Genomic DNA, 11,406 nt, shown 5'->3' with positions numbered 1-11,406 from the left:
GCCTTAGACGACTGGGCCACCACAAATGACTTGAAATGACATGCAATTAGTTTTCATTCTTAATTGTCCAAAAACTTATCTGCTTCATCAGCTTCTAACTAATTGTAAAAGTTAGTCCACGACGAAATGTTGCCAGCCCCCCCTTCAGATAGGTTTTGACAGACTAGTGGATTTATAAGTTCAAACCTTGATGTTATTCCCAATGTTCACAGACAATAGTACCTAGCAATTTATGTAAATTAGTCTTTTAATGTTTATAACGATTATCATCAAGAATGACACAAACAGGAATACATAATCGAATGAAATGACAGACATGAATCAAGAAAGCAGGTATATGTGAAAAGAATTCCACAAAACGTGGAACACAGAAAACGTAACATTTTCTTTCTGTTATACTATTTGTTAGAAATAACTGCAGACATGCATGATGTAGTGAAACCTCGTTAGCTCCACCAGCTTGGGACTTTTGAATTGAAAACAAATTCATTCGGGAAATATTCAGCTGTTAATTTTCCCAATTCGTCATGATGGTATTCCCAAAGACATACCCCAAAACATAAATGCCACTACATTTGGGGTTAGAGGGGAAATAGTTTAGATTCTTGTGATGCTGCTAGCACACTGGTGACAATGATGACCCTGGGAGTGTGATGGTGCAAGTTGGTTAGGAGCTTGAAATGACAGCTACAAAGGGACACAACTCTGCACAGGAATTGTGGTGCCCAGACCACCAACCAACCCATTCACGCTACATTCATGACCACATCTGTAGATCAGGCACAATCAAAGCGTATATGTAAACTAAAGCCAAACATCAGATCCGACACCTTGTTTTTGCATGCAGTAAGATAGATTTACAACATGGCTCCAAAAAAACCTTTGAGCCATTGACTATTTACGCACTTTATATCATTCACTTTGGGTGTTGATCGTATATTTTAGTAAGCAGGACAGTTTCATTCCCTTGGATCCAGTCTTTTGGGTATTTCAAATCTTTTCTGTCCATGTCATAGGCGGATCCTGAGGGCAGGGCGTCCAGGCGATATGGACCCCCCTCTTTGAAAACCAGATGTAGTATGTTGAAGGCAGTAAAATTATCTGAGAGAGGATTTTGATATTTTGGACCTCTCCCTTTTAAAAACAGTGGATCCGCCCTTGCATGTGATGACTCTAATGTGTCACATGTCAAATACGAATACATACAAGAAGCAAGATGTAGAACTTTTTTGCATTATTTACTACAGGAGAGTTCATAGTTCTTCAATATGCTATTCGTATGACACCTCCAAACATCCACTCAGACTACGCCCATCTGGACACTCAGAGAGAGTGGGTGGGTTGGTTTAACGCTGCTTTTAACAGTACTTCAGTTATATCACGGCGTAGCAGCTTAATGTGGGAAGAAAGCCCGAAATGATGCAGGTCTCAGACGTTTACCACTTCGGTGAAACCCACGAGCACGGGTATGGTGCTGACAAACCTAGAAACATAATCGGGGCGAACTGGGATTCGAACCCACAATCAGTTTTCTGGTGTGCCCAAGGGACGCAACTCTGCACAGCGAATCGCGGCGCCACCCGTCCTCTCCTTGTCACTCAAGAATATCCCTATTTAATGCTGAGTAGTATATCTTGACAGGAAACTGTCTTCAGCATCAAGCAGTCTTATGAACTGAAGTCGGAGTTAACAAGGTTTCACTGTATAATAATGATAATCATGATAATCATGATAATATTAATGCTTTTCATGACATCTAATCTTTTAATGTTTTCACCACAAACATTTGGCAAAGAATAATATAAAAATATTCCTTGATAATGTCACGTATGAACTGAAACTGTTGTACCTGTATTGTTACCATGGTTACAGACAAAACAAACCACGGTAATATTTATGAGGAAATGAAGAGATAAATGCTTTCAAACCCATGACTTGCTAAAAACATTAATCATGATAGGTATTCACTCATTTGTTTTTTCAGGCTAGAAACCTGTAATCCGATATTCTTGATATAATTTTAATCTTGTTGCGTACAGAATAAAATAGTTGCAGAACAGAGTATACACGCTGTTTTCTTTATTAAAGAGATGAATAGGACAGTATTCATATATTTCTAAATACAGCCTCAGCACAACGCATCTCAATAGTGGGGACCATGTCAAAAGTTTTAACATCATTCTCAACAACAACTTGCTTCACAGAAGATTATCTACTGCCAACAAACAGGAAATGCAGGAATTCATATTTCACACAGAAGTCATTATCATAAAATGATATAAATATTTTGACACAATCCCTATACACCTGTCATAAAATTGACAAGGACAATATATGCAAAGAGGCAAAATAATGATACACCTGTTTGTATTTTACTGAAGAAAATGTGGCGTTTATCATGGAGACTTTTCGAGTTTACTCCTCAAATACATAAATAAGTTCATAAACACAGTTGTTGGGAGAAGTAGAAAATGGCATATTGACTGGCTTCCCTTTCAGTAAAATACAAACAGCTTCCCAGCACTTGTTCAAACCACACCATACCATGCAGGACATGGGGTGTCAGTGATCACAAAATGTCACAATACGTTGGAGCTGGTAAGAATTCCGACAACGCATAGTGCATGAACGTAAGGTAGAGCAAGGCACTACCCTTCAGGTCTCTGGACAACAAATTACTCCATCACGTCGCCATAGCAACCATCCTCATTTTAAGCACCTTTCGAAAAGTACAGATCCTACATAGCCTCCTCGCATAGATTTAGAAACGTTCTGTTCAAACAGCCTCCTATTTGACTGTAACACCTCGGCTGCTTCCTTGTTCAAAGGATCCTCGGGGTTTGGTTCCTGCAAACACAACACAAGACACTGTGAGACATGCTGTAAAGGAGGCAACGTCATCCATACAGTTCTTTGTTTTTCTTTGTTTCTTGAAGTTTAATGCCAAACTCAGCAGTATTCCAGCTATAGGATTGGGGTCTGTAAATAATTGAGCATGGACCAGACAATCCAGTGGTTCGTATGTAGCTTGCAGGACTTGCTGCTTTCAAAAGTTACAGGCCCTTCTGCAAACTAAATGGCCCTTCTCCTAACTAACTGGCAAAAAACTAAATGTTAGAGGCCACGACTGAGATACCCAGGGGGCTCCTCCCTCCCCACCCCAAAAGCGTCATTTGCAGATTAAATCTTGGCTTCCATTTGCCTCATTTCATGACGATTTGATTATCAAATAAAGATGTTGTTGTTGTACAGAACATTACAAAATGGCCGCTGGTTGGGTCATTCTACCGAGATTCCCCCTAAATATTTTCTCATCTCAATTCCATGATTCATGTGCAGGGTCCAAATAAAAAAACTAAACATACACAGAGAATGGGTGAAATTTTGACTAGCCAGACAGGCCATCTACTTTATGTTTCAGCAAGCCTTTTAAAATTTTAACTGGCCACAGGCCAACGAGCCAGCAGTTAAATCGACCCCTGCTGTAAGGCCCTAGAAGGATAACAGTGACATTACCATCTACTGTTACATAAAGAAGTAAGCTAAAGAGGATCTTACCAAAAACAAGTACTGTAATCCATAAACTATAGAGTTGATAGTTAAAACAGGCTTCCAATCTTCTCTGAAACAAATAATAACATCCATTACAAACACTGTGAACAAGGCAACATTCGTATGTATACTACTCAAAAGAAGTTGAAGAACACCACCAATACACGCATGAGGTACACCGGAAATGGGCCTCATTTATTGTACCCATGTGGGGGGAATCCCAATCCCAATGTTTGTTGTTTAACGCCGCACTCAGCAATATTCCAACTATATGACGGCGGTCTGTAAATAATCGAGTCTGGAGCAGACAATCCAGTTATTGACATCATGAGTATCGATCCACGCAATTGGGATCGATGAAATGCATCAACCAAGTCAGCGAGCCTGACCACCCGATCCCGTAAGTCGCCTTTTACGACAAGCATAGTCACCTTTTACGGCAAGCATGGGTTATAAACTGTCTGGAGAGAGATGCTTTACTAATGTCATCACGACATTTATGGATTGAAGACCAGCATTCAAGATGGCGCATCTCAAAGCCTGGTACACAGCTATATAGCTTCGGTTGAGATCCAATCTCATTAAAATCAAATCTAAGTTCTCGCTGCCGCTAAATAAAGATCTCAGGACATCCGATTATGGGTCACATCAGAACGACCTTTCGCCAACTTTGACCGATCACTGAAATGACTAACAAGAAGTCGACATCAGCCAATTAGAAAGCAGCTTTCTCGAGCTTTACGGCACTTGTTTCAACCTAGTGACTTCCATTTCAGACTACGCTTGAAAAATATGTTGACACAGTTCTCGATTAAAATTTTGAAAACTGAACAAACGAACATTCCGGAATGTCTAGTATATGATTGAGATTGTATGGCAGTGCTTCCCACGTACTGTGCAACGCCTCCTCCACTCAAATGTTTATCCCACGGAAGATAGAGACAGACAGAATCAGTCGTACGGGCCGTAACTGTTGTTCGGAATACCCCGTGTTAACGTTTTCGAGGTTGCATGATTAGGAAACACATTCTGACTGTCACTTTCACGATCTGGTAAGCGATGCTTTGATTGGTCGGATCAAAGGTCGTTCTGACGTGATCTGTAATGGGATGTCCTCAGATCTTTTTTAGTGATAGCGAGAACTAAGATCTGATTTTAATGAGATTGGGGGAATCCTTTCTGATCGCAAAAATAACCACAGATGTACATGATATGATGTCAGTGACATAGCACACTTCACCTGATGAAGGAGTAAGCATATACTCCGAAACATTGTGTTTCGTCATAATAAAGAAGTTGACATCCACAAATTCTCTTCCTTATAACACACAGGGATTTCAGTTTTTAAAGCAAACATTCGTTATTGGGGTAGTTTTCTGATCTGTGTCAATACTAGTCCTCATAGAACAAGTACAATGTGACTGCAGCTTTTACATTGTCAAGCTATGGGCTGTTCCATAGTGTCTTCCCGACCCATGAAGATCCGGGGTAGAATAGGTCTTCAGCAACCCATGCTTGCCATAAAAGGCGACTATGCTTGTCGTAAAAGGCGACTAACAGGATCAGGTGGTCAGGCTCGCTGACTTGGTTGATGCATGTCATCGATCCCAATTGAGTGGATCGATGCTCATGATATTAATCACTCGACTGTCTTGTCCAGACTCGATTATTTACAGACCGCCGTCATATAGCTGGAATATTGCTGAGTGCGGCGTAAAACAACAAACCAACCATAGTGTCTTCCCAATAGATCTCTGATCCAAATCCACATTGCAATTAATAAACTTATGACAAAATGCAACATGATTCACCTCCTTAAACACTTCTTGCCTTCAAATACAAGAACTTGTATAATAAATTGTGCAACACACAAAAACCACACCCTCTTGATAGTTTCAACCTGATAAGAAGACGAAAATATATTAACATATGCTTTAAGGTAAGTGTTTTAGGAAAACAAATTGCGTTGCTTATTTGTGAGTTTTCCCCCTTAATACCGAATGGCAGGCTGGGTAACAAGAGGTACCATCTTTAAATGTCTCTTGGTAAGATGCGACTGATGCTCAAACCACCGACCTTCCGCTCTCCTGGCGATGCTCTGACTTTAGACCATGGAGGCAGTCCAGCCAGGCAAAAAACTCACTGGAAAGTGGCAAGGCAGTTGATGGTTTACTAAAGTGTTGTTACCTGAGAATGTTGAGACAGACGTTCCCCTCGAGGTCTATGTTGGGGTGGTACACCATGGTCTCACACTTCACCTTCGGAGGATCATGAGGATAGCCGGGCCCTACTTTAAAGCTGAATATAAACTTGCCACCTCGGTAAAAACCCTGAAAAACATAACACAACGTCACCATCTCAATGACCAGTATTAAAAAACCCATACTGATTCCTCGGATTTACAATCTCTCAACATATGAAGCAAACAAAACAATAGGTACAAACATGACAGATTACATCACTTCAATTAAGTTGAATTATAAACGGTAAGGGTGTCATGATAAATCGAAACATCAATATATTGCTATTGGTCAGCACTTAAAGTCAATAAATTGTTAAAACAGGTTCTGATCAATAGTATCGATTTCACTTAGGAATATCGATAGTTTCGATTGTATTTTTCACAGTTTCAATAAAATACATGCAATGCTGTTCAAATTTGATTTTTTTTTTCATGAGTGGTAGTAATTTACACATGGTAATGTGGAAGTTTCTTTTTCTTTTATTATTTGGGTAAAGAAAAAACAAATGAGTCATATCTCAAACTTTACTTTCTATTTATTGTTATGGTTAACATTTTCAAAGGAAACTTCATGTCCAAGGTTTAATTCAACTCTAAAATCCATCTAAAATGATACACTGAAACTATCGATACTTATCGCAATAGTTGCTTGCAATATCAATAGTTATTGCCATAGTATCTTTCAATATCAATAGTTATCGCATTAGTGATTTCCAGACCAATAGTCACCCCCAGTGTGTCGTCTTGAAATTATTTATTTGAATTACATATATTGTGACGTGAGGTGAAATGGGGTTTAACGTCGCGTCCAAGATTATTGCACTTATATAGCGACATGCATGCACATGTATGTGTGTGTGTGGCTGCTTGTACTAGTACTAGTCCAGACTGATGCCGATTTATAGTGCTAGCACACTGAGATACCATGCCGCAGTTTAACATGAATACCCCACTCAGACACAGTATACTGACTCCGAGCCGACCAGTCCTTGTTTTAGCCCCTTAATGCCGAGCTCTAGACAGGGTAACAACAAGTACCATCTTTTAACGTCTTTTGGTATGACGCGGCTGGGGATCGAACTCTGGACCTTCCGCTCTCCGGGCGGACACTCTACCACTAGACCACGGAGGCAGTCTACATATATTGTGGAGCCATCTGAAGTCAAAAGGAGTGGATAATGGTTTTGATGATCTTGAAGGGAAAGAAAATATGTGTAAAGTACAAGATATGTGTCAGTTATGTAACTCCCCATTGTAGCTGCCCAAAATGTACCTGTAAATGAATGAGCACAATCTTTGAGTGAAGTAAGTCACTAAACATTGGAATATGAATGTTTTAAATTGTTGCCCGCAACATGTCAAACAATGTAACATGTTGACCGGAAAACGATAGTTGAAAGCAATGATCCATACAAGTTGATTGAAATGACACACAATGTACATAGAGGGCAACTTCAGTCCCCCAGTTCAGTCAGTTCCAACTACAAGCATAGGGTGACTGAGTGTGTATGGTCTTTATGCCACTATTAGCAATATTCCAGCCGGCGACACCTGCATTGGGCTTCACACATTGTACTCATGCGGGGAATCGAACGCGGTGTAACAGCCCGAAACATCCCCTGGCCAATTCTTCCCCATCCCTGGCCAGGTCTTCCCCATCCCTGGCCAGACCTTCCCTCCTCGAATTGAAAGGTGGGGAAGGTTCAGTCTGGGCCAGGTCTTCCCTTTCTTGAAGTCATCCTTGGCAAGTTGTATCTCAACCTTGCCCAGTTCTTATACACTGTGGCCATACCTCCCCAGGCCTTCAAACATGTACTGACATGTGGAAAGAGTTTTTCAAGGCCTTATGGACTTCTTCAGGAAAACCAATATTTTGTATATTGTGCGATATGATGCCAAATATGATATCTGGCATCTCAATATGAAAATCTATAAGTTCTGGTTCTGCAGAAGGTCCCCAGGTATATATTTTAGCCTAGACTAAAGAATCCCCCACTTATGTTCAGTATATATGAAATCCAGAGTGGGAGGATCTGGCCTAGGCTGACCCATCCTCACCAAAAGGTAAGCTTAACATTTGAGGGGGAAAGAGCTGGTCGGGGTTGGGGAAGAACTGGCCTTGAATATTCCTTAACCAGGGAGGGTTTAGCCTAGGCTATTTCATACCCAGGGAAGAAGTGACCTTGGCCAAACTTCCTCGGGAAAGAACTGGTCAGGGGAAGGTTTAGCCTGGTACACCGGGTCTTTGGCTTGACAAGCAGAATGCATTAACCACTAGGCTACCCCACCGCCCACAAGCATTGGATACAGGTAATGGGATGATCGAATGTAAAATGTTACTTCGTCTGGGGAAATGATGAGTTTGAAGCTGAGTAGATCATCTGGATCAGGGAAGTCCACTTGACAAGTCTTGGGCAGATTTAGTTCATTGATATCTGAAACAGAAGAATACATGAAAATAAAGGAACTCTCATTAACCCTAAGCAAGTGAAATTATGAAAACATATAATGTAATTGGTGTTGGACATGTTGGACACTATTCTTGCCACTGATTTATCTTTGTATGCGTAAAATATCATTGTATGTCTTGGGGGTTAGAGAATAAGCAGGACCACAGTCAAGCAATAATCAATTTGAGAACTGATTATCATGACTATGATGATGGTCCATACATTTATTCAGGGGAATAACCATGACAACCAGCACTACACAGGTAACAGCTTTTAATAGTGTGGCCTACCTTTAGAATTCAGGACTACAAACATTTTAAACCCAAAACCCTGATGTAATTTGTGAAATTGTGTTGCAAGATACAGTGGAAAAATAGGTCCTAGTGACATCAGCCTAGACAGTGTAGACACAGGGTTGCCTATCGAGTGTACCTATGTTTCCATTCTCATTGAAATCAGATCTCAGCTCTTGCTACTACTTAACAAAGATCTGAGATGACAGTACACATCAGAACGACCCTTTGCAAACTTTGACCGACCAATGGCTAACAAGAAGTTGACATAGCCAATAAGAAAACAGATTTTTCAAGTTTTACAGGACTTGTTTCAAACTGGTGACTTCCATTCCAGACTATGCTTTGAAAAATATTTTAGTAAAGTTCTCAATTAAAAAACTGAACAAAAGAAATCCTGCAATGTCTAATAGATGGCCGAGATTGTATTGGCAGCTTCCCATGAGCTATGCAAAGTCTCTTCCGTTCAAAATGCTTTTCCCATTGAAGCAAGAGACAGACGATGACTCTGACAGATTCAAATCGTACAGCCTGTAGCTGTTATTTGTAATGCCCCTTGTTAACCTTTTCGAAGTTGCGTGACCAGAAAACACATTCTCACTGTCACATTCCTGATCTGGTAAGCGACACTCTGGATGAAAAGATTGTTCTTTTGTGACTGTGACCCGTAATCCCAGATCTCCTCTCTCTCTCTCTCATGAAGTCATGAGACACAATGCCTACTTGCAACCTAAGAAGGTGAAGTGATGAGACACAATGCCTTCTTGCAACCTAAGGTGAAGTGATGAGACACAATGCCTTCTTGCAACCTAAGAAGGTGAAGTGATGAGACACAATGCCTACTTGCAACCTAAGAAGGTGAAGTCATGAGACACGATGCCTTCTTGCAACCTAAGAAGGTGAAGTCATGAGACACAATGCATACTTGCAACCTAAGTAGGTGAAGTCATGAGCCACACTGCCTACTTGCAACCTAAGAAGGTGAAGTCATGAGACACCATGCCTACTCACAACCTTAGTAAGTGAAATTACGAGACAACATGCCTACTCGAAAACCTCTGTAGGTGATCAAACCCAGGAAAATCCGGGTTGAGAATAGGTCTTCAGCAACCCAAGCTTGCCTCAAGACAACCACAACGACTCCGCTTGTTGTAAGAGGCGACGGGATTGGGTGAGCAGGTTCACTGACTTGGTTGATGCATGTCATGGTATTCCAACTGCATATATCAATGCACACAGATTCTCAGAAAAAATGGCTGCTTCCCTATGTGACATGTGACCTATGGCAGAGATGGTCCTCATGAGAAGGTGTGGCACTGAATTCTGAAGGTGCTCCTCCAATTGTCGCGTGTTGGAGTCGGACAGATCCTCAGAAAAAAGGGTTGCTTGTCTCAGTGACATGTAATTATGGCAGAGATGGTCCTCATGAGAAGATGTGGGTGGTACTCAATTCTAAAGGTGCTCCAACAGTGTATGTCTCACAGTCAAATGCAACTGTACAGTATGAGTACTCTCTGCCATTATTAGGGGCACAGGTGGTCCAGTCGTCTAAGGGGCTACAATTTGTTGTGCAGAATTGCGACCCTTGGGCATGCCAGAAAACAATGATTGTGGGTTGAACATGAATCCTTCTTCGCCCTGATTATGTTTCTAGGTATGTCAGCACCATACCTGTGCTTGTGGATTTCCCCTAAGTAGTAAACGTTAAGATCTGCATCACATCATCCTTCCACATCATGCTGTCATGACGTGATTTAACTGGAATACTGTTCAAACCCAACTCTCTCACTCACTATGTCTCCTAGTGGAGGGTTTACAACACAGGGTCCATGTTTCACTGAAATGAAGTATTATTGATGCGTGTCGTTTCCCAAAATAATCATCATGATCATAAACATCCTTGTGCACACCATACACTGTTTATTTCTTCATCTCGCTCAACTAGCCCAATCTGGGCTGAAACTGAGATTGGTCTCTACTTCAAGGCATTGGTAGACATAGTTCCAAATGTCCTTAAAAAATAAAAGTACTACCTGTTTGGAAGGATAAAGGGTATACTCCACTAAACACGAGTAAAATTCAAAAGGCCATTCCTATCACTAGACTGACTAGTACCAGTTCATCATGTTCATTGTAAAACGTTTAGTCTGCCTCCTTGTCATGTCAAATTATTTCATGTTCAAAATGTTTACTGAACAGGTTCTTGAGTTGTTTCCATTTCATTATTATGAATTACTTCATCCCGATTTTCCCTAAATGTATATCGTAAAACAATACAAGTTCTTTTCTCAGAACTTGTGACCAAAAATCTATTTATAGGTGCACCACAAACCTTTCTGAATTCTCAGTTGCGCAGCGGACGCTTTCTTCCCTCTTTCTGCTGTGGTACTTTCACCATCTTTCTTTTGTTGTTTTAGTGAGAATAACTTAATCATGGCTATAACAAGAACCTATCACTACAAATACCGTATTTTTAAGAATTCCTATGAGAAGAAATGAAACGATCACGATCTTCGCGAAACTTCAGGATCCTCCGAAGCGACACACAGACATGTCAATGCAGAGCTAGGCTGTTTATTTAAAACATATGAGAATAATATAAAACTCTATCAAAAGCACACATGATAATTAAAGATAAGATATCGGTAGAATTTAAATTTAGAACTGTCTGTAAATACATAAAATAGTTTTACATCCAATATATTGATATTTTTACATACGAAACGTGAATTGCATCGTATGTGGCCGGTGTCACTTATGTGTGATTCCTATGAAAAAGACTCAATGATTTTTACCAGGAATTATTATATATCTCCCATTGTTAATTATTTTGGTAAAACAAGGCATAAATACATAACACACATGTTTA

The 11,406-nt window shown here is 40.4% G+C and overlaps 1 protein-coding gene across 1 annotated transcript; it reads right to left on the bottom strand.

Annotated features, from left to right (window-relative positions):
• Window positions 1-416: 416 nt before the first annotated feature.
• On the bottom strand, window positions 417-11,096 carry LOC124138183 (NEDD8-conjugating enzyme Ubc12). Its single transcript, XM_046504716.2, has 5 exons — window positions 10,870-11,096; window positions 8,135-8,229; window positions 5,740-5,882; window positions 3,559-3,622; window positions 417-2,847 (listed from the first exon to the last, which is right to left on the bottom strand). Exons 1-5 carry the CDS (start codon window positions 10,970-10,972, stop codon window positions 2,707-2,709), a joined length of 546 nt encoding a protein of 181 aa, XP_046360672.1. The 5' UTR covers window positions 10,973-11,096; the 3' UTR covers window positions 417-2,706.
• Window positions 11,097-11,406: the final 310 nt, after the last annotated feature.

The sequence above is a fragment of the Haliotis rufescens genome, unplaced genomic scaffold (genome assembly GCF_023055435.1).
Source record: "Haliotis rufescens isolate VD_foot unplaced genomic scaffold, xgHalRufe1.0.p SCAF_6, whole genome shotgun sequence".
In the NCBI taxonomy this organism is placed as follows: Eukaryota; Metazoa; Mollusca; class Gastropoda; order Lepetellida; family Haliotidae; genus Haliotis; species Haliotis rufescens.
The sequence above is the reverse complement of the archived record's forward strand: the minus strand, read 5'-3'. Positions and strand labels throughout refer to the sequence as shown.